The 24,764-nt window shown below is 43.9% G+C and overlaps 1 protein-coding gene across 14 annotated transcripts in view; it reads left to right on the forward strand.

Moving 5' to 3' along the window:
- The window catches only part of LOC115088383 (eyes absent homolog 4-like), a 545,124-nt gene that overhangs the window by 483,139 nt on the left and 37,221 nt on the right, over nt 1-24,764 (forward strand). For all 14 annotated transcript variants that reach the window (XM_029596587.1, XM_029596586.1, XM_029596590.1 and 11 more), the window contains one exon: nt 5,582-5,665. In XM_029596587.1, coding sequence (XP_029452447.1) covers nt 5,582-5,665 — 84 coding nt within the window. The remainder of the gene's footprint in view (nt 1-5,581; nt 5,666-24,764) is intronic.

Below are 24,764 nucleotides of genomic sequence, written 5' to 3' on the forward strand. Positions count from 1 at the left end.
TTTGAGCTTCTCAAAGAGGAGTTCACCCTTGATCCATACCTATACCACCCAGATCCGTCTAAGCAATGCATCCTAAGGTCGATGTGTCTATCCTCAGGGTAGGCGCTAGCCTCCTACAGTATAACCATAATGGTTCACTCATGAACTGCTTCTACTTTTCAAAGAAATTCTCAACAGCAGAGAAGAATTATATCATTGGAGATAATGAGTTACTAGCAATCAAGCGAGCCTTGGAAGAATGGTGACACCTGCTGGAAGGAGCCAAGCACCCAGTAACTATCTATATGAATCACAAAAACTTAGAGCATCTAGCACATGTTCAGCAAATGAACCCCCGCAAGCACACTGGTCATTGATTCTTAATCTGTTTGACTTTGAGTTGCGGCACAATCCCGCTGAGAAGAACCAACAAACTGATGTCTTCTCACATTCCTTTGATACTGAGAGCTTTCTGGAATCCCCATGGCATATCATTGACCATGTGAAGATTGTGGTTGATGCCACATTTACTGTTCCTCCTGGGAAAGCTCTGGTGTCTTGGCACCTACAACAGAAGATTCTTCAATGGGCTCATGATTCCTGCTTGGCAGGGAACCTTGGAATTAATCATCTGACACTATTGGTGGCCTCAGATGAAGACCGACGAGAAGCATTATGTAGAGCCTTGCCCCACGTGTGCCATGAAAAAGTGTGCGAGCATGATCCTGGGGGTTGTTGCAGCCACTGCCAACTACTTGGCCACTGACTTCGTCACTGACCTTCCCCTCTCTGGCAGCAACAGCACCATTTGGGTAGAGGTGGATAGATTTTCTGAGATGGCTCATTTCACACCCCTTCTGGGCCTCCCATCTGCACCTGAACTAGCTAAAGACTTTGTCTAACATATCTTCCATCTGCAAGGGCTCCCCCTTCACATTCTCTCAGAAAGGGGAGTTCCATTCACAACCTCCTACTAGAAAGGCTTGTGCAGGAATTACGTTGGATTTCACCTCCATTTAACATCCACAGAGCAATGGACAAACCGAGCGAGTAAATCAGAGTCTCAAGGCTTTTCTACGAGCCTACATGAACCAATGGCAGGAAAATTGGGACTCTTTCCTCCCATGGGCTTAATTTTCCATGATAACCAGATGAATAGTTCCACAGGGTCATCATCCTTCTACATCATGTTCGGTTGCCATTCCCATACACCCAGACTTGTTCCGATCTCTGATCCTTGCCCAGCAGCTAACCTGATGGGACAGGAACTCCAGGAACTGTGACAAAAGACACACCATCTCCTAGGGAAAGAGTGGAGCATTTAAAACATACACAGACAAGAAACATTGCCCAGCACCTCAACTTCGCCCAGGATGCTTAGTTTGGCTCAGCACTAAAAATCTACATTTGAAGATGCCATCTCTTAAATTTGCACCACAATTTATGAATCCATTCCTCATTGAACGACAACTGAGCCCAGTGACTTACAAACTCAAACTACTGGCATCTTTACAAATTTATGTTGTTTTTCATGTCTCATTATTGAAGCCTGCAATTCTCTCCTGGCCGGGCATACCACCCCTCCAGAGCTCAGAAGTCTTTACAGAGGAAAAGACTCAATTTGAGGTCCAGGAGATTTTAGATTCCCAAAGAATCTGGAACAAGTTGCAGTATCTTATCTGCTGGGAAAACTATGGAATCAAAGAGAATTCTTGGGAGCCATCTTCCATCCTGCAAGCCAACACATATCGGAGTTCACAGGAGATTCCCCGAGAAGCCCAAGTCCTGAAAACTGGGACACAGAGTGGGGGGAGTACTGTTAAGATTTGTGGCTTGGCCATGCAAGCTGCTGCACTCACCCCAATGCTGCCATGTCCATACCGGCCCCAGTCCTCCTAATGACTCCGATACTGCTCCTTCATGGCTAGGATGCCACCAACCTGCCCCGATGTCGCCTGGAGACACAGTGGTATAGGAACGCCGCCATTTCCTCAGACTCCGTAGGCACCATGCTGCTTCCTCGCATGCACGCATACCCTTTCTTTCAAGGCCTCATGGCAGGAATCAGCCTTTGGCACCTCTCAATGACATCAGGACTCTCAGTATATAAGCCACTCAAGCCTCTGCATCCTCGCCTCAGCAACGGGTCTCCTGCCTTGCAATGTGTGTTGCCTAGCGTTCTGGTTCCTGTTTGCCTTCCAGCCTTACCTCGTCCAGCCTTGCTCGTCCAGCCATGCCTCTTCCAACCTTGTCTTCTTCAGTCTTCTTTGTCAAGCCTTGCCATGTTCTTTCAGCCTTGTCCAGTGTCTTCAGTGTGTCTTTGTACAGCCTTGGCTTGACTCTCCAGATCTTGACCTCTTGCATGCACCTTAACACGATTGCCTGCTGCCTGGAGCTGCCCCCTTGCCTGGACCTGACCACTCTTTACTGACTGCCTTCCCCAACCTTGCCCTGTCTCTGACTCCGTTAGTCTGCTGCCTGCCCTGGCCTTGGTGTGTCTTTGGACTCTATTTCTATTTACCGCCCTAGGGAACAGCCTAAGTCCTGCCAGCTGCCAGAACTCAAAGGTAGGAGAGGCAGCTGGTATAATTGATGCTCCAGACTGTTCCACTACTGGGCGCATTCACCAGCTGCTGGGGTAGGCTTTGTGGGTTCACCCTCGAGTCTGCATCAACTATGCCGCAACACAACGGGCTCACACCCCTGTTACCCTGCACAAAATGGCTCAAATGCATGATTGTAACATTATCCAAAAAATGAGTCCTAATAATTATGACATGCACCAATGTACAAATTAACCAAATAGCATTCACCATTCTTATTATTGTTTTAATATTAATCATATTATTTATTCATAAATATTGAGCCATCTTAACTTATTAATGCAAGAGCCTCCATACCACCCGTGTACCTGCATTGACTTAGTAATACTATGGCTCACATATAATCATAGGCCTTGCTGGTCCATGTTGTTTTTTATACTTTTTCAGTTTTTGACTTGCACGTAAAACTAAACATCTTGAAGAAAGAAAAAGGGAAGAGTACTTCCCTTTAATTCTTGTTTCCTGCAGATGAAGAACACTTGATTAAATGAATTGTTTGACGTCTCCTCTCTCAGTGTTATTAGCAGGAAGTATTATGTATTCATAGCATAGCATGATATCCTGTTTCTTCGGTTGCAACTTCAGATGTGTTTGGCTCAAACTGCCACGGTTATTCAAGTACAATTTACTTAAAATAAAAAAGAACAAATTAGCAGATGGGAGAAAAAGACACTAGTTATTGCTCTTATAAATGACATTCTCCACAATTTCCAAAAGGATTTGCTTGTTTGTTTGTAAAAAAAAAATACAATGAGGCTCATGAGCTGTATTCTTTGACATGAACGCCATCAAGTATTTAAGTCTACATGGCCTCTTTAAATGATTCCAATTTTAAATACATACCCGACAAGCAAAATAAAAAAAATCATTATATCCCATGACAAGTGGAATGAACAAACATATCAAAATATATGACACTGAGTTTCTGAATTTAACGCTCCAGGGTGTGTTGAGTGTAATCGATAAATCCACTGTTTTCTTTGACTCAACATTTTCACCCTGTTCCCGTCCCGCCAAGCTCTTGCATTAATAAGTTACGATGGCTCAATATAGCCAAATCCATGATTTCCAAAGTAACTGCAAGCTGGTGATAATGCTTGAGTTCAGTTTAAATATTTTAATTATTCAGCATAAAGGTAATTTTAAAATGAGTTCTACATGTAAATGTAACAAACTATCTTAGCAATTTTAATAAGCCATTTACGTGCATAAAGAGTACTTGCACGTGCATATCCTATGGACAATTTAATGGCATATTCTGTAGCAATTTTCAAAAGCCCACTTACATGGGTAAAGTGTATTTACACGTGTAAAACTCAATTTTAAGCATGTAAATGCTTTTTAAAATTACCCTCAAGGCCTGATTTTAAAAAGCATTTACATGCTTAAAATTGGGTTTTACATGTGTAAATGCACTTAACCCATGTAATTCGGCTTTTGAAAATTGTGTCAATATATACCATTGAATTGTCCATAGGTTATATGTATAGGTGCACTTTACATGCGTAAATGGCTTTTTAAAATTGGTATGATATTATGTAACATTTATGCTTGTAAATCCTTTTAAAATTACCTCCTTAGTGTGAATGTGCACATACTGATAATTACATAAATCGAGGCTTTCTGAAGAACTGTAATTAATAACTCGAACAGTGAGGAACAATATTTGATCCAGTGTATTTAATGAAATCATTCAGAAGTCATCTTAATAAATTCTGTGTGACCTATTGAAAAATGTGAGCAAATACTGCATAATGTTGACTTGAAAAGACTAGAAAAGTGTAGTGCTCTACTATCCTGGAAAACAAATCATTGCTTTATTTTTGTATAGTACAGTAACAGATAGCAAAATCAAGGTTCAAGGACAAAGTATGGTCTTTGAAAATGTTCCATGCCAATCCAATTAAATAAAATTCTTTTGGATAAAATTATTGACATTTTAAAGGACTGCTTTCAGCACAGACTACATTCATGTGGCCTGGGGAAGGCAGTTATAACATAACTAACCACTGACATTAAAAAAGTTTATCATTTTCAAGGTTTTAATTACCGTAATACTTCAACAAATAATCCAGCCACAACATGAAAGCCATTTTACATGCTTGTGATTTCAACAAAGATATCTGTTACGTCTCACTTTGATGGCAATCACGGGAATACAAAAAAATAAAGCCTGAACACTCGTATTTGTAAAAGGCTTATTGTCTATGCCAAAAAAGCAACATTCTGGTCCACACCTCAGACTGTTATTGGGGTCACTTTAATAATGCTTTCCATTCTTACTTATATTGCTCCCTTTGAATTGTAAATATACATTAGTTACTAAGGTAATGGGCCCAATATTCATAATTAAACATTTATTTAAAATAATCGGATAAGACTTGAATGGGATATTCAGCAGCATGGTTATACTGCTGGATATCCTTGCTTAAGTCTCTGCTTAGCCAGATAAATTAGACCTGCTCTATATCAGGTCTAACTTAACTGGATAAGTCTGAATATCGGCAGCTCTTCAGTTAGGTTAATCGGATAAGTAGTGCCACCCCGCTCCCCCTCCACCATTACCCATCCCCTGACTTGTCCAGCTAAGCGGTAGCTGCTGAACGTAGCCGGATATTCAGTGGCCACCAAGTAGCTGGATAACTCTTTCTTATCCAGCTAAGTGGCATTTCAGTATTGGCCTCAATGTTTTGTTCTTTTAGGCAGCTTGCATTGGAATGATGATGTCATTGGTGACATTATTACTAAACAAAATGGCTTTCTCCATATAATTTTACCTGTTAAAGTATTACAGAAATTATTGGAAACTGAAAAAGAATTATAATAATGTTTATTTGATTTCCTAGTTATGTTGCTATTGCTGACTACAGAGTTCTCAGTCTGTCCTTTAAAGTCGGTTCAAGGTTGTCTGATTATTGCTAATTGCACTTAGAAATGCTGTATTATTTATTTTAAGAATGATTTTCATGCACTGATTTCTTAATGACTTTCGTTTTCAGCGGGTATTTGTTTGGGATTTAGACGAAACAATCATAGTTTTTCATTCGCTGCTCACAGGATCTTATGCACAGAAATATGGCAAGGTAGGAAAAGAATTACCTTGAACTGAATTACATTGAGAATGTGAATTGTGCTTTTTGCGAGAATTGGTAGCATTTTCCTGATGTTCAATCAAAAGACTTTATGGTCCTTTTTGCTGTCAGTTTAGTGTTTTTCCTGGTAAAACATCTGCTTTTCTACTGCACAAAACCACTGGATACAGAGACAAGGCTCACAATTTCAACCATTAAGAATTTGCACAAAGTATGTCCAATACAATGGTATTTGTTAGTGGAAGCTATTACTGGGTTAAACTCTTCTGGCCTCCTTTTACCTTGGTCTCATGGGGATCAATTTTCAGCTAGGTTGCAGACGGCAAGTTACCTACTGTAAATCCAGCTGCCTTAGACCAGCTGTGCCTGTGCTCAGAGATGAATGACTAAAGTTAGGGCTAGATTCATTAAACTACCGCATGCGATAGGAAGAGGGGCATGTTTTATGGTAATAGCTTTTCGCACTTTGCAGTAAGTGCCACAATTGTTGTAATTCTTACCTATAACGAGAGAGAGAGAGAGACTCTACCCATCAGGCCCTTGTAAGGGTTAGGTATGGAGGCCCACCAGGTTACTCAAGGTGAGGGTATCATCAAGCTAGGTTAAAATTCTGCGGAACCAGCCTACTTTGCCAGAAACCCCGCCACAAACTCCATCCCCTTTCTAAATTAGCATCGCATCACGTGTCATGGTGCTTTTCGCACGCGAAAAATGGCTTACCGCATGCGAAAAGCCCATAACGCAGCTTGGAAAATAACACCCTTAGATGGCTAGCGATAAAAATAAAAATTCATTCTAGCCAGCTAAGTTTCAGCCCCACTCAAACCATACTTTTCAAATGACAAACCTAGCAGGCTAGTGAAAGAGGAAGCTATAGATAGCTGCTCTGCAGCAGAAAATGTTCCAAATGTTGGCTCTAGCTGCTTAACTCTTCTAGAAGCAAGAAACTTAGATTCTTTGGAAAATCAACCCGATAGTCTAGATTTTATGCATGCAGTGTACGGGTTCTTGTCATTAAGTTACTATACCCAGAAAGTTATCTCAAAGGCGAATACTTCCTCTTGAGAGGAGTTTTTTAATGTTATGTTTTACTCTAGTATCATTATTTTGTTTTTACAAATAATGAATGTAATGTTGTGTACTCACTGCATATATTTATATGGCTAGAATTTATAATCAGTTACACCGTTATGTTTGGCAATGTTTAAAAAGTGTCCACCCGTTAAATGCCGCCCATCTTTCATTGGTTTCCCGGGATGCTTTCTGCGATGCATCGCTATCACTTGTACTCCATAAAGGTAGAGAAACTTTAACAGCACAGCAGAAGAGCTCATAGGCCAGGATTTTTGGTGCAGTTTAGATGAAAGGAGTTTAGAATCCATGAAGTTAATTTTCAAAACTTTTAGGTGCTTAACTTTGGGAGATAAGTCCCTAAATTGGCCCTTTTCAAAATTCACTAGAGCCAAGATCCTCTATTTAAGACCCTAAAAAGTGGGTGATGTCTACAGGGATGGAGTGAGGGCAGGAGAAAAAAGTTAAGTCCTTAGCACTGATTTTCAGCACAAGACAACTAACTGAGGCTTAGATGCATCAAACCACAATTTTTTTATCATGGGAGGGTGTTGCTGTGATACTGGGACTCTTCCTTCGAAAAAATATCCCGGCTCCAGGGCGCGTCCTTTTGTCTCGCAGCCGAACACCGCGGGATAAAAGAATGCAGTGAGTGGCCCTTTAACGCAGTGGCGACCCCCAACCTCAAAGTACAGCCATCGCTTTAATGGGTCTCTCGCTGAAAAATAGACCACCCAAAAAACGTACGTTGATGGGGAGTCAGGGCGGACCCCCAGCTCAACCCGGGGCTGCCACTCAGAGTGGCCCCAACTGCCCAAAGCTAAAAATATAGACAAATGTAGCCGCGGGGCAATGGCCCTGGCCCACCCACCCCTCATCACCCAAAGGTACAATAAAAATCAAAGCCCCCCTCTCCCTCCCTTTGGGGAAAGGGGGAGAGTGGTTTGGAGGCCACTGAACCCCAAAATGGTGTCTAACCTTTAGGGGGGAGGGGGAGGGGGACTTTGTTTTTAATTGTACCTTGATTGGGAAGCGGGGTGGAGGGGCCTGGGTTGTCACTGCACGACTACATTTGTCGGGTTTTTTTTTTTACTTTTGGGCAGTGGGGCCACTTCAAGTAGCAGCCCCAGGTTGAGCCAGGGGTCAGCCCTCACCCCCGTATAACCTTTTCTCACTCCATTTGATTTTTTTGGGGTGGAGTAGCACTTTATACATGAGTAGTGAGCCTCAGGACCTGTCTTAGGAGCTTGAGGCTCCCGCCTCACATTTCTTGCATTTCAAAGAGGTGGTATTATTTCATCGTGGCCGACTACTTTCTCGGTCAGCTGCGATAGCATATTTGCCTCAGATTGCCTAGTAATGACCTTCTTTACATGCATTTGCATTATTCGTGCTTGCAAATCGCATACAAAGGTGGTCTTTGTGATAGGGGAGAGTCCCAGGGTGGGGACATGCTGTATACCATGTTACTCATTTACCTTAATTAGTCAAGTTTGCACTCAGTTTCTCCCTTATCTTAGACAACCCCCCTCGTTATACTCTTGATTACAACCTTGTTCTTTGTAAAGCCTATTCATTGTAAAGCATATTCGCTGTTATTATGCTCTGTGTAAACCGATATGATGTTCCCAGTGAATGTCGGTCTAGAAAAACTTTAAATAAATAAATATCACCTATATCACGCGATATTACCACGGGAGTATTCTATTGTGTTTAATGCACGTTAGAGCACTATCGCGGCTGAGAAGCCTAAATCATGCCAAATGAATAGCATGCCTAAATTTAGCCCCCTAAGTTTTATGGTCCTAAAAGTAAGGGAATTTACAGCTGAAAACTTAGACTGCTAAGTTTAGCTGAAAATTGGTCTAAATTTAGGGGCTCAGCTTTTTTGGAATATCAGCCTCTGTGCAAACAGTTTGTCTTCACAAGAGGGTTTTCCTAGCCATATCTGCCATAGCATGATTCTGCATGAAATCCCTTATATAGGAGGTGCCACCTTTACCAGTGCTTCTTGGAATGATACACAGCAGCAGAGAAAGGCTTTAGGACATGGTCACTGTATCCTCTTTTATGGCAGCGCCGTTTTCTGGAAAGAAAGGGCATGTCCTTAGGACTCTGTTGGGCTAGCATTGTGACACTGGCTCGTCCTTGCACATGTTGCTTTCTAAGGTGATACATTTCTAGGAATAATATGTCCTGGGTAATGGTTGGTCGATGCAGTAATTGGGATCTTATTTCTGATCATGCTTTCTTATTATTCTTTAGTAGTTAATTCCAAGAATGAAATAAAATAATGGATGTATCTAAGGAGGCCAACTTACGTGCATATAGGAGTCCACAATGAATTGCTCTAGTATTTTAGGACCTGTGTGGCCCCCATCTGTACAGGTTTTAAAATACTCATATTGCACTTCCCAAAATTCACATTTACTTTTTAATACTCTCAAATGTTTGTGCATACTCCAGGTCTTTAGAACTCGAGTACTTTTTTACACGCATGTGCACGCTTCCGGTTTTGCTGAGGCATGCTCGTTCCAAAACGGTCCCCTCCAGTAAGACAGCTGAATTTCATCACCAAGGATGTGGCTAGGTTGGCCTCCCTAGTGATGGCAAACGAGAATGCATTGTTTTCAGTCCAGAGGGAAAGGGGGGTCAGAAGGAATGTGCCTGCACCATGAGGCAGGCCTTGAAGGGTCTGTGGAGAGTGTTCGACCACAGAGCCTTCTCCCCTTGGGATGTAAGTGCCTCAAAGGAACTAAGGGATCAAAAAAAAAATGCTGACCAATCGGTGGATGTACAAAACCAAATGAACTCAGAACATGCTTTAGCACTCTGCATACAGATTTGGGTGGGCTCAAAAGCAGAACTGCACATACAGATGTCAGACAGGACAGTGAAGGTTTGCTGGCATGATGGAAACATGCCATTGAGGAGGCCACAGAACCTGCATCACACAGCTATTAGCATTTTGTTCCAGCTTCTCATTCATTTAGATTGAGGCCCTCAAGAAGAAGGCCCAGGAGCTGTGCTGCCTGGAGGGGTCTGGTTTCAGCAGTTTGGGGAACTTAACTCCAGCCTCCTCTTGCCTGCAGGGGATGCCAATATTGCCTGTTCATTTGCTACTTCCTTCCCAGGCCCTGCCACTCAACAATACTGTGGAAGTATTCCTCATGTACATAAGGTTTCTTCCTTCTAGAGGCCATAGGCATCTATCCAGCAGTATGGTGGGCACAGTGCAATGCCTGGTCATAGCCTGCCTTGTCATGAGGAACAACTTTTATTGCACTCACAAGCCAATTGTAGAAGTAAGTAGGGTGTTAAACCCTACTTGGATCTCTGTGCCTCCCTTCTAACAAGGACCTTTGCCTTGTGGCAGCGTTATGGCTGCTGATGGGTTGGAATCCAAGGCATACTCTGAGCACATACCTCCCTGCCAGTGGGCCTATCCGAGAGCTGTTATCACTAGGTCGACAGGACTACTGTACAGAAGCCTACGTTTTGGAGGGAACCTATATATATGGTCTTGCAAGCTCCTATAGCAGATGGGTATTCCATAGGAAAGATCACATTCCGTTGCCTTCATCCCTCCCACAAATGAAACGCACACTCACAGTTTGTATGGTGCTGCACATCACACCCCTAGGTACATCAGCTGCTGGCTTGCCACATACTTTCTCTTTCTACAGTCACCACCAGCTTCTCCTTGGATGAGGAGGAGGAAGAGGATCAACACCTGGCCCCTCCTGCTGATGCAGCAGCTCTGTTGACTGCAGGGGGCTAGCAGATGCCACAACAGCTGGAACCCCCCATCTGGGGACCCCAGGCCTGGGGGCAAATCAGGCTCCCCTTCTTCTCTCCAACCCTGTAAAGACGCCTTCCCTTTCTTTTCCCTAGGACCTCAGGGCACAGGTCCTGATGGTACCCGGCCATTGCTGAGCAGGTAAGGTAAGCAGCTTGCAGAGCAGCAGCTTCCCCCTGATTCTGGCCTGTACCCCATGGCTGCAGAGGCAAACTTTGAGGCTGGAGCCACCTGCTCCAAAGCAAGAGGTCCAGGCTGTAACAGCTATGGGGTCCACAGCTCAGAGGATGGGGGGAAAAGGTTTGGCGAGATACTCATCAACCTCAGGAGGCTATGGTGGAGCATCTTGTGCAGGCTCAAAAGAGATTCACTGCTGCTTTTGAGCTGGTGGACATGAAGCAGCCTCCTAAGCCTATTTACAATCTCATATATACTGCTACTTCCAAGTATCAGTCCAAAGCAGATTACAAGAAAACATTCATAAAACACATTTTCTTTTCAAAACATCATATGACAAAATAAAACAGTTAAATACTGAAACAGCATAGCTGTGTAAAACCTAACAGGTAAATTTTAAAAGGGCCGTGCGTGTGCCCATAGATACACAGTATTTTATAAACTATATGCGTAGGTCTGATATTCTATATATGGACCATTGTAAGGGGGCACTTTGATTCGGGGTGAGTTTCGGGAAATGGGTTGGGTTGGGGGGGGGGGGGGGGTTACAGATGCATTCAGAGGTATCCATTGTAAAATTGACATCCTAAAAGAATTTTAGACCTTATAAGTGATGAAAATTTTAACCAGAGGAGTTGATTTGTACACTGCAGTCTCTGCTTGCTTCAGTGTACAAATCAACTCCTTTTAATAACATAAGGTTTAAAATTATTTTAGGATGCCAATTTTACAGTGTATCAGAGTATCAGACTGAGCCTTATAGTCTCTCTCTCGAGCTGTAGCAAAGCAGCACACATAATATACACATGCTGGCTGAGGAAAATTAGGGGTTATGTGTTCGACTGGGGAAGAACACCAGCAAGTCCGGGGATTCGCTGGGCCTACTCTGCCCTCTGCGGTACTGTGACTCCGCCCCCTTAGGCACGCGCACACGCGCACAGAGGGAACCCTTTTAAAGGGCCTCTGGCACGAAATCACGGCCCGCCCACTTTCGTGACGTCAGACGCCGGCAGGGATTTAAATTCAGCGTCTGACCGAAGATCCCTGCCTTGCAACATGGTCGACTCCTTGTGAGTGGTGAGTTGCTTGTTCATGCTGGTTCCTCTGTTCCTGCTTCGTATCCTGCTCCGATCCTCTCTGCGTTCCTGCTTCCAGCCCTGTGGGCTTCCCGGTCCTGGAATCCTCCTTGCTGCTGCTCCGCTGCTGCTTCAGTCTTCAGTTCCAGGTGCCAGTATACCCTTCTTACGGATTGTCTCTCGGTTTGACCCCGGCTCGTCTACTCGTGTGCTGATCACCGCCTGTCCAGATCCTGGTCCGACTTCTCGCCTCTTCGACCTCCTAGGTCCACCTAAGTCCCAGCGGTCCGGATCCTCACGGGCTCCTCCCGGGGGATCTCGGACTTCCAGGGTGAAGCCGCCTAAGTCCCAGCGATCCGGATCCTCACGGGCGCCTCCTGGAGGCATCTCGGGCTTCCAGGGTGAAGTATCCATCAGCCTTCTGCCTCTGATCCGCCAACCGGCCTGCTCCTCTCAGCGGAGATCTCTTCCACTCTTTCTCCGCACGGCCGACCCAAGGGTCCAACTGTCTGGTCACAACATTACGTGCGTCAGTGCTGGAACACCATGCACTACCCTTTTTCTGGGCGCACATACATTCATATGTGCGCACCCTTCCCAGCTATTTAAAATTTGCGTAGCTCCCACTTTTGCGTGTATATGGTCATTTTTGAGCACACAAGGCTTTTGAAATATACCTCTAACTGAGAAAATAATGTTATCTTACCCCTATGCTTCAGTAAAAGCAGGGCTTTTATGCTCTTTCTAAAAACTTCATCTCCTGCTACTCTCACATTTTCTCTTGCAATTCATTCCAGCAAATGAGAAAGCTCTGGACCTGGTTTGCATAAATTTGTAACTGCTAGCTGGAGGGATTTCAAGCAGTCGAGCACCTTCTGATCGCAAAGATCTAACCGGGGTGCACCCTTCAGTTGTGTTTCTCAAAATAAATGGCTGTGTAGCTGTAAGAAGTTTAAAAGCAATTACCTCTACCAGTAGCCTAACCTGTATCCTCCACTTCACATGCAGCCAGTGAATAGCTCTCAATACTGGCATGATATGCTCTCTTCTAGGGAGACCTGTCGGTACCCGTACAGTGGTATGTTGAACTAGTTGCAACACATGAATTAACTTATCTGGCAGGCCTACATACAAAGACTAGAGTAGTCCAAATCAGACAACAAACGGGACAGAGTACGAGACAGTTTTCTCAGAATAAGAGAAACCCTTCAGCCCTGCTGATAAAGAATGTAAATAGCGCAATTGACAACGAACAGGACAAGAGAAAGAGATAGTATTCACAGAACAAGGAATATGATCTCTTTCCAACAGAAGCTGTCTGCATCAAATTCTAATCTTCCACCTCCATCATCCTTAAACTTGTAATGTCAATGAAAATACTAGGACACCAAGTCAGTCTTACCCCAAGGTGGTGATGGCCTGCCTGGAGTTCAGCTGGTGACAGATGTAACTAGAGGCCAAATCCTCACCTTCTCTCTGCATACATTGGTTCTCCTTCCGGGAAAAGGCCAGCTATCCATCATATGGGTCTCTGCTTCCCGCTAGAAATCCCTTCACCGTCTTGCCAACACTGACGTCTCTGGAAGTCTCTCATGCAATTGAAGTCATCCTGTCAGTACACTAATTCTTCTATCAAACATAGGCAAAAGGAATATTTGAAGGCTTTCTTATTAAAGTTCCCAGTTGCGAGCTATCAGACACTCCTAGACGTTACCATTACTTTGTCCTTTCACCACCTGCACAGCTTATGTTGGAGAAGGACCTACACAAAGCATGAGGTAAATCACCTGAAGCAAAGGCAAAACTGTCAGTTTCCTCAGAGACATAATTAATATTAAATGGAATACGTCGGTTACAAACACCAAAGGAGACCCTCTGGAAACAAGCAGCTTGAAGACTTCTGTTACACGGGGGACATGCACTGATGAGTGTATTGTAGTGACTGAAGGGCCACATCCTCTCTGATTAAATGCTAGATAAAGAGCTGAAGAGTTAAGGCCACTAAAAGATAGGAAAAGACTTCAATAATGAATTAATCATCCGCACATGCCTTGGATTCCTTATACCTAGTTTTTTGCTTTCTGGTCAACCCTACACAAATATATAAGAAAAAAATACACACATACCACAATATAAAAAAAAGTCACTGTATGTGCATACATTACTTAAATGTATACATATATAGTTTCCGCACAAAAATTACAGTGTATTTTATAAAACTAAACATTCAGTTTTTTTATGCGTAACACCTGCTTTTGTATACGTGTAATTGTGTTGCCTTTTTGCGCGAATTAATGTATATAAGTGCAAGTCTCAGCCTTTCTCCCCAACTGCACCAACTGCACTATGCCTGGAGAAAAGGGATTCCTGCTTAGGAAACCTTAACTTCCAGTCACGGGAGGTGAACCTTCTTGTCAGGGAGGTCATGAAGGTCCAGAACATCCTGAATGAGAAAAATTCCAGAAAAGTGGGTTCCTACAGAATGGAGCAGACCTGGGAGAAGATCTGCCATTAACTGAATGCTGTCTTCCTCAACAGCAGAAGTGTGCAAGATCTTAGTCACAAGTGGTGAGACCTTAGATTCAAGGTCCAGGAGAAACGAGCAAGAATAAGTGCAAAGGGGCCTGCTAGCCAGATAACCTTCATCCATGCAGATTGGATGTTCCAGAGTACCATATCACAGACCACACTGTGAGCGTTTGGTGAGCAGAACACCTCACATTCTGTTTATAGTTATATTAAAGTTTATAAATATATTCATATGTTTATAGTTATAAATATATGCATATGTTTATAGTTATATTAAAGTTTATAAATATATGCATATTTACAAATAGTATATAATCCAAAAGGCAGATAAGGCCTGCCATCATGGGAATCACCTTGCTGCCAGCCTTCTCTCTGTTCAGGTTTGTAGGTTCATTTAAAAAAGTGCATAATGATTGCATTGACACCCTAGGGAGTGCTAGAATAGAAGGTTGTTCATTAGCTGGAGGCTGTACAGTGGGGTCCATTTAGCTGTTCTCCATGCCTATAAGGAAAGTCCATTGGGTGAGAATAGAGAAGACCAAATAGTCCCCTTCTTGCAGGAGATGATGCAAAACATGACTATGTTGGCCAAGGGCCCAATGGGCTGGGAAAACCTAGGCAGCATCCACCAACACTGCTATTCTGTCCAAAGGTACACAGTAAGTCAGAAGAGGAAGGGTTTATTGACTCTGTAGCAGCTTCAGAGGAGCATGAGAGAGATGTGGCAAGAGATGAGAAAAACATTCAGGCTTTGTAGGAGGATGAGCCCTTGCCCACCTATAGCGAACTACATATTCCTAATGTCTTGGGACAAGCTATTAATGAGGGGAAGGCAGAGAAATGGAAGAGGCCAGCTTACCTCCAAGAGATGATGAAGAGGTTTCCTTCACTCCAACCGAGGGTCACATGCTGGTCTAAAATAATAGAAGGGCAGACCTGCTTGTAGGCATATGGCAAGAGATATAGGGACTTAAGAAATTGCTGCTTGAAGAGCTGCAGGACATAACACAAGAAATGCAGGGTGTTGGCCAGGTGCTGCAGGAAGAATTGCAGTCTATTAATTTTGTCTTGAGGTAGATACTTCAGGATGCCATCTCTACAACCAGCCACAGCCAGCATGGTATGCTCCATGACATCCTCAGGGCCTCTGGATGATGCCTCCCCCTGCATTTGCATCGCTACCACCGTGGTTTGTTCCTCCACCAGCTGTAGTTGTAGCAGACTGGTGGGGGATGACTCCAGCATTTCCAGTACCACTTATGATGCCTCTTTCTCCTCCTATGGCTCCAACACCTCAGAGGAAGGCTCTCCCCCCTGATGACACAGATGGAAACATCTCTCTCTTCTGACATGGGGATGGCCTCATCTTGTACATCATCTAAAGAAGAAAGGCACATCAGTGCAGCCAGGCCTTTATCCTCTGGTCCCTCAGCTTTCAGAAGCCTTTCTTGCCTCCGGAGCCTTCCTGCAGCTATCAACCATTGGCACTGCCTTCTGTGTCCATGGCCTCCAAAGGCACTGTCAATAGTGAGTGCACACCTGTGCATAGAAGCACCACGCTTGTGAAGTCTCTGAAGGTATCAGATCCACCTCCCCCCTCTCAAAAGGAGAGGCATCCTAGGAAAAAATTAATTTTTTTGTAAAGCATAAATATCACCTATATGTTGTAAATAAATGCACCTTCACCTTTGAAAAAGTCTTTGTATCAGAGTGTTCCTTTTTTCTACAGGCTTCTGGTGAGTTTGGTGATATACTGCAATTCCTCCTCCCTCAAGTCATTTGCTCCTCCTCCTTCTCCTCCTCATCTTCATCATTGGGCATTTTAAGATAAACATCTTGTCCCTCTGGAGGAGGTAGGCCTTGGCCTTTGGCCTAGATATGAAGTATGTAGCAGGCCTAAGTTGGGTTGTAGAGATGGCCTTCTCCTGACTTGCCCAGGCAGTGGAAATATGTTTTGAGTAGGCTAAATGTTTTCTCAATGTCTGCCCTGGGTCTGCTGGTGGGCCCTGTTGAAGCCGACATCTTCAATAGTGCATGGTTATGCCAGTAGGATCAGAGGCTGGTTTTGAGTGGATATCCTCTATCGTCTTTAGGGAAGGAGGCAGAGAAGAAGAGTGTGATATATCCCAAGCATGGAGAGGCTGGATTGGCCTTCCTGGAGCTAAGCGTTAAGATCACCTAGAGACAGAGAAGAGGTTAGTTGTTATTTCATTGTTGTGAGAGCAGCATATCTACCAGAAGCCAGCCCCAAGTGATGCAACCGTCCTGGAAGTGGTCATGAATTCCTCACTATGAGAGAATGTAGGCATCATGACAGGACCCTAGAAACCTGGGCAGTACATCCATGCTGATCCTCTCTTGGCATTGCAGGCCACCTGCATGATGATGGAGTGGAAGCCCTTGCAGTTGCAGAAGGTGGTGTCATTGTCTTCGGGTGGCCTCATAGGGATGTGAGTGAAATCGATAGCCCTCAGAACAGACAGGAAATGTGCAATTTGTTAGAAATCAATCATTATTTCTTGTTGTTGTCTGTACCAAGGGAAACCTATATACTGATGTGTTTTTCTGAGAAATGCTGCCAGAAACTGATTTATATATATGGAGGTGACTGATGGACTTATTTCAGCTGTGAGACCTAGAGGTGTCTGGAAGGTGGCAGTGGCAAAGCAAAAAACAGGCCAGGACCATAGTGACCATGGTGTAGCCTCTCCAAGTGAAAAGGTACAGGTTCTGCTCTGATTGGTTTTCATATTGAGCCTGAACCTGTGCATGACTTGCTCCTCAGATGGATCCAGAAACTATGCCCTGGTTTTATTTACTCTCTCTAAAAGGCACCTGCTCCTCCTGTCTCCCTCTTCAAACATTATGCCCCGAGTATCCATACGTTTGTAGTACTCACGTTGAAGGTCACTTCACAACCACTCAAAAGCCCCCTCGCCCCCCGTCAGCCTCTGTGATGCATACACACACACATAGGTCTTTAAGATCATGAGAGGTCTTGAACAAGTAGATGTGACTCGGTTATTTACACTTTTGAATAATAGAAGGACTAGGGGGCATTCCATGAAGTTAGCAAGTAGCACATTTAAGACTAATCAGAGAAAATTCTTTTTCACTCAACGCACAATTAAACTCTGGAATTTGCTGCCAGAGGATGTGGTTAGTGCAGTTAGTGTAGCTGGGTTCAAAAAAGGTTTGGATAAGTTCTTGGAGGAGAAGTCCATTAATGGCTATTAATCAATTATACTTAGGGAATAGCCACTGCTATTAATTGCATCAGTAGCATGGGACCTTCTTAGTTTTTTGGGTAATTGCCAGGTTCTTGTGGCCTGGTTTTGGCCACTGTTGGAAACAGGATGCTGGGCTTGATGGACCCAGCATGGCAATTTCTTATGTTCTTACACACACTCACACGCAGTTAGCTCCAATCACTCTGTGATACACACATATTATGTTACTTAACCCCATTCAGCCTCTGTGACACAACTGCACAAGTGGCATAAACACACACTCCCAGTTATCCCCAGCCAGCACCTCTGACACCCACACATACATCCCCAGTCAGCCTCTGTGACGCACATGTACACACAGTTAACCTTATTCAGTCCCTGTGACCCACGTACACTCCCAGTTAACCTCAGTCAGCTCCTGTGACTCCAGCTAGACCCAGTGGCCCTTGCCCCCACTACTGCCACCATCAGAAATGCAATACCATCCACTGAAAGGTTCCCCCAAAGAATGGAGGCAGACCTTGAATGAAACAGGCGGATAGACCTGCAAAATAAAAGTTAAGAGATGGCAAACGTATGGGCAAAGGCATCAATTCCCCAGTTAGCCCCCCACACCCTCTGCTGCTTCTCCTAACAAGCTGCCCTGTCCACTCACCAGGAGAAATCAGCTCACCAAACGCCGGTTGAAAAAGACAATGAAAGTTTGAATTTGGCATGTTAAATAGCAGGTTAAAAAGCACTCACGCGTTCTACAACTATCACTATAGCACTGTACAAACAACATGTAAGAGACAATCCCTGCTCAATAGAGCTTACAAGCTGATCACGACAAACGTACAGAGTAAAAGAGACTTGGGGAGTTTCATACGGTAAGGCAATGGTTAAAATTAGTTAATGAGGCTGAAAGTGGACAATCAGGCTTCAGATTTAAAAGAAGCCTCAAAAAGGTGAGATTTTAGATGGGATTTAAACAAGGCGAGAGAGAGAGAGAAAGCATGATCCATCAGCTCAGAAAGTCTATTCCAAGCACTTGGTGCAGCCAAGTGGAAAGCATAGAGTCAGGAATTAGCAGTAGAGGAGATGAGCATGGATAGGAGGGACTTGTCTAGTGAGCGGAGTGCTTGAGGAGGGGTGTAGAAAGGGTCAAGAGAGGAGAGGTAGTGAGGAGCTGCAGAGTGAGTAAGAGGAGCTTGAACCTTGTATGGGAACAGATAGGGAGCCAATGCAGTGACTTCAGAAGATGAGTAATATGGGTGTAGAGAGAAAGCTCGCTGGGAGACCTGTGAGGAGCAGACTGCAATAGTCTAAGCAGGAGGAGATGAAAGGAAGGGATGGATTTTTGTGATGTTATAGAGAAAGAAGCCGCATATTTTAGCAGAGTTTTGGATGTATGTAGAGAAGGCGAGAAGAGTGATGATGACTCCTAGGTTACAGGCTGAGGGGATGGGGAGGATGACCATGTTATCCACAGAAATAAAGATGCCGGGTACACATACATTCATAAAATAACAAAGTATGCATGCGCATCCAAATCATACCGCAAACACACCCACTTTGTTCATACTTTCCTGCACAACTGCGCGTGCACTCTGCCTGTTTTTAAAATCGCTTATGTACTCAAAAGTCAAACGTACGTGGATGCCAGGCATTTTAATGTGTGAAATCTCCTTGAACATGTACTCCATAGGTTTGATGAGCTCATAGATACATGTAAAATAATATAGAGGCAGATATACGATTTATGGGGTAATTCTGTAAGAACCCTCATAAATTAGAAGGCAAATACGGGCCTAGGTTACACTGATTTTTAACGGGAAAGCACTTTTCCCTTTTAAAATGTATTCCACCAAAACTACAATACCTGCACACAATCTCACCTGCTAAATTGTTCACAGGCTCAGCGCCACCAGGTGTGCAAATCATGCAATTGCACAGGGCGTCACACCCAGAGGGGAAGTGTCGGGAGCAGGGACTCTGGTGGACTCCATCCCACCGGCGGTGGAAGAAATGGAGGCCCATGATGCCGCTGGTGGACCTGATCCCCACTGGCAGCAGAAAAAGCAAGAGGCCACAGCAGAAGAAATCCGTCCGGCAACTCCTCCTCACGTGCTGGCCCCTCGGTAGTCAACACTCACGGTGCTAGCACTTCCTGTGTTCTCATCTGGGATGCATGAGATGAGAATACAGGAAGTGCTAGCACCATCAGTGTTCAATTACCTCGGGGCCAGCACATGACGAGGAACTGCAGAATGACTCCTCTCCACAAAGAAAAAGGTACAGGCTGGCAGGACCTGACTGCCTGGTCTGCATGTCTGTGTGAGTGAAAAGGTGTGTATGTGTGTGTGAATGGGAAGCTGCCTGGGATGAGTGGATGTGTGAATAAGAGCCTGCCTGGGATGTGTGTGTGTGTGTGTGTGTGAATGGGAGACTGGGATGAGTGGGTGTGTGAATAGGAGCCTGCCTGGGATGTGTGTGTGTGTGTCTGAAGGGGAGGCTGTCTGGGATGAGTGGGTGTGTGAATAGGAGCCTGCCTGGGATGAGCGGGTGTGTGAATAGGAGCCTGCCTGGGATGAGCGGGTGTGTGAATGGGAGGCTATCTGTGATAGGTGTGTGTGTGTCTGTGTGTGAATGAGAGGCTGCCTCAGATGAGTGGGTATGAATGGGAGGCTGCCTGGGATATGTGAGTGTGAGTGTGTGTGTGTGTGTGTGTGTGTGTGTGTATGAATGGGAGCCTGCCTGGAATGAGTGGGTGTGTGAATGGGAGCCTGCCTGGGTTGCATATGTGTGTATGTGTCTTACCCATCCCACACCCATCCCATTCTGCCTGGGATGGGTGTGGGATGGGTAAGTGTATGAATGGGAGCCTGCCTGGGTTGCATATGTGTGTGAATAGGAGCCTGCCTGGGTTGCATATGTGTGTATGTGTGTGAATGGGAGCCTGCCTGGGATGGTTGGGTTTATGAATGGGAGCCTGCCTGGGTTACATATGAGTGTTTGTGAATGGGAGCCTGCAGGGAATGGGTGTGTGTGTGTGAATGGGAGCCTGCCTAGGATGGGTAGGGGTGTGCGTGTGTGTGTGTGTGTGTGGTGTATCTCTACATGCATGCATGGCAGCCTTCCTGGGATGGGCAGAGAGCATGTGTGTGTGAGAATGAGAGCCTGCCTGGGGTGTGTGGGTATAAATGGGAGCTTGTCTGGGGTGTGTATGTGTGTATGTGAGAGAGAATAGGAGCTGCCTGGGTTGTATGTGTGAGAGAGAGAATGGTGCTGCCAGCAGCTGAAATGAAGATGAGGGCCTGACACTGCTGGTAGATCCCAACCAAAGAAGAGCTGGAGACACCTGTGGGTTTGTCTGAGAGGGAGTGTATGTGTGTTTGAGCTTGTGTGCGTGTGTATATAAGAAAGTGCATCCCACTCCCTCTTGTCCACAACAATCTCAGGGTGACTTGAAATCAAAGTTTCCGGTATGGAGAGTGTGAATTTTTTAAATGCTTTTCAGTTTTATTTTTCAGGTGTTATTTGATGTGTCTGCTGTTTTGAAATATTTTACTGGTGTTTGTAACATTTAAAAAAAAACTTGTATATGAGTTTTTAATTATTTGATCTTTTATTCATCTGCTTTCTTGAAATAATATTATTAGTATATTTTTGGTATTATGATTATGTATTTATTTTATTTCTTGATTTTATTGTTTGATGTTTGAGGAATGGCAATGGTTCTGTTTTTTCATTGTTGCACTGCATAGAGAGTATGGCGAGAGTTTTTGTCTGCGCGTTTGTATTTCTACTTTATGGTTGCTCTATTCTGTATTTGATGAGGTGTATGCTCTGCATGTGTGACTCAGGTGAGGCATTTTCCTAACAGGAAGTGTAATAGTGTATTTGGGCTTTCAGAGGGTGAAGCCCACACCCAGACCACATCACAATAGGCCTAATACCACATGGATTCCACGTGCCTTTTTTGCAAGGATTTCTGGTTTGCATCACAGCAGTGCATGTAGATATAATGTAAGGGATATTTTTATCTCAGAATACTGTACTTTGATATTATTTCATGTAAAATATAAATGCATAACTCTTAACTGTGTATATGGAATGTTGTGGGGGACGTTGTGCAAGGCTATAAGATCCATCTGGGGCACATAATACCCTTGCACCAGCCATGGGTTCGGGGGGGGTGGGAAGGGGTAATGGTGTCAGGTTAAGTTTTTATGGCTGAAGGGAGCTGGGTGTTTTTTTGGTGAGCCTGCAACAGAGAATGAATGACCGGGGGAGGAGGGGGCAGCACAATAATTGTTTGCACAGGGCAGCAAAAAAGCTACCGCCGGCCCGTGATGGTTCACAGACATTTTTTTTTACATTTCTAAAATGCAAATGTATGCGCATAAGTGTAAACCCCTCCTCAGTCTCACCTCTGGGAATGCCTGAGCTCAGTCCAAGTAAATTTATGTGAGACCGTGACATGCGCACGTAAGCTTACCCGCTTATCAGGCGGGCAATTTTGTAAAAAGTCATTTTTGAGCATAAAACACTGTTTATAACCACTGAAGTCCCTTTAATAATTACCCTCCCTAAGAAGCAGTAGATACTACCTTTAACGGAACATATAGGGGTGACCACAGCACAGCAGCTACTACTCTTAACAAATATATTATTACCCTTATACTGTAGAGTGAATGGCATAGATCTATTTCTACTATGAGGTCCCAAGTCAGCCATTGCATAGCTCTGCTAGTTGAGCTGATTATACATAACTAGTGCTGTATATTCAGCGGCACAGCCGGATAACTCAAGCCCCTGAACACCCCTTTAGCTGGATACGTGGCTGAATATGCTGATTTTGACATTTAGAGTGACAACTTCTGAGTTGTCCATCTAAATGGCTTTTGATTATGGACCTCATAGAGTACAAAAGCACTATAGCAGTGATTCAGTCTGTTCAGAGACACGATAACTTCTGTTGTACAGAAGCAGTTGGCTCAGACGCTAAGGGGGAAGGTCCACCATAGTGCCACAAGTTACCCTGTTGAAAATGACTGGAAGTTGATGAGGTAGCATTTCCAGTAGAGTAAGGCCGAAATCGCTAGCAAGTCTATAGAAAATCATGGGGTTTGCTTCATCCCCTGTTGTTGCTATTGTTGGATTTTTAACCTATCATCTCACAATAACCAACTTATAATTACATTCTGTGCTTTGCTTTTTATGCAATCTGAACAGGGAGAGAATTTAAACGGGTTGGCCTTTGTAAGTTCTGTTTTCTGATGTGACATGACCAGACAAAACAGAGGCCGGAAAGCAACTGTGCGCTGTTAGGAGGAGGATCCGGTCAATTGAATGTGAACTTGGAGAGAAACTCACTTAGCACTTCTGGTCATGCCTGCTTGAACAGAATTAATGTGGCGTGGTAAAATTAATGGCAGTTTATTGGAGCAATTGTGTCAGCGACAAATGAGCTGCCTGAACAAGTAAATTATAGTTTTCATTAAATGCAGCCAATAGAGTGAGTTTTCATTTGGCTTATTGTTAAAAGTAATTGGTTCAGAGGTAAAGGTTACTCTAAATCATCATTAAAAACTATGTAATGGAAATTATGTAAACTATATGGAAAATAAGTGATACACTAACTTGACATTCATTTTTAAGTATATAATTTAGTAATTGATAAAATTGTCATTTTTGTTTTTCTTCGAAATATACCAGATCAACTATATTTCAAGCCAAAAGCAGTGGGAGAAAAAGAGACATTGCAAAATCAGCTTAACATTCTTGTTGGCCTAGAATAAACTATAAACTAAAGGAGGCAAGCCTCACAAGTTTAAATCAAGAAAAAGAGTTCTACAGTCATGATAAGATGGGACGTAAAGTGTGAAGAAAAAATGTGTAATATAAATTCATCCTGGGGGGTTAATAGAGTTGGTCTGAATAAAAGGAGTAAACAGGGCTGGATTTAAGATTATGGTGCCCACGGAGAGTGGGGTTTGCCCCCCAAAACTGGAGTGCAGCAGGAAGAGTCCTAGTTTTTGGCTGCCTTTAGATCTTGGCACCTTTATTTAGGTTTTTATATTCTGCTTTTTGGCACATAAAAGCAGATTATGTGCAGGTACTATGGATATTTCCCTCTCCTCACAGGGTCTGTAATCTAATTTTGTACTTGTGGCGATGGAGGGTAAAGTGACTTGCTCAAGGTCATAAGGAGTGGGATTTGAACCCTGGTTTTCCCGGGTTGTAGCCCACTGCTCTAACCACTAGCCTGCTACTCCTATGTTGCCCGTCCCTAACTCCAGGCCTGGGTGTGAGCTGGTCTGGATCCCGAAACAAATCTCATTTCTAAATTTGTAATGGCCTGATAGCGCCTCCTCTGCTGCTCTTACTTTCGGTGACTGGCCAGAATAAGATGTTTTCCCAAGAAAAAGTTAAAGTTGTCTAGATGTGTATTGTGATCCAAACTAGATTAAAGTAAATAACAAAAATCCGAATTCCCCCCCCCCCCCTGCCTTTTATTAGACAAATAAAATAAATGCACTGTTTGAACTTTTTGGGGGGAGGCTGTGTTTTTATATTTTCTCCGATTATATTTACCTGCAAAATAATGAAACAAAGGAGAAGTGAGGGAGCCCCCTAGCTCGCTTATTGTCAGCGCAGACCTCTGTGGGCCGTCTCGTGCACCGTAGGGGCTAGCAGTGAGGTTTGTGGCAGGAGCAGCCTCTCTCGGTTGCAACAGGAAACATCTCTAAGCCCTGGTGCTTGTGCCTCCTGCACCAGACTGCGGGCAGATCGCAGTTTCGTCTGATATGCTGGTACATAATGGTGTTGTGCATGGCAGCACATAATCCATTGTGAGTAATGGGAGAGCCATCAGCAGGGTTGCATGAAGAGAGTGGAGTGTATCTTGGGGAACCAGTCAGCGAGTTAAGCTTTGCCAGTTACTCCCTTATTTATTTATTTAAAAAGGTACTCATAGGAACAGCAGATAAAGACCAATACGGTCCATCTGGTCTGCCCAGCAAGCTGGGGTAGTAGCAACTGCCACTGCGTGCAGGCTGTCCTCAGTACTGCTTTATCCAGTATCCTGTCCATAGTGGATTACAGTTTATTTATTTAAAAAATGTAATAAAATATACGTAAGTTTAAACGACAAACAGCTTAAAAAAATAAAGGAAAACCAATAATGACATTCTTCCTAAAACAATCAACAGAAAAATCCTACA

This window comes from Rhinatrema bivittatum, chromosome 3, assembly GCF_901001135.1.
Source record: "Rhinatrema bivittatum chromosome 3, aRhiBiv1.1, whole genome shotgun sequence".
Taxonomy (NCBI): Eukaryota; Metazoa; Chordata; class Amphibia; order Gymnophiona; family Rhinatrematidae; genus Rhinatrema; species Rhinatrema bivittatum.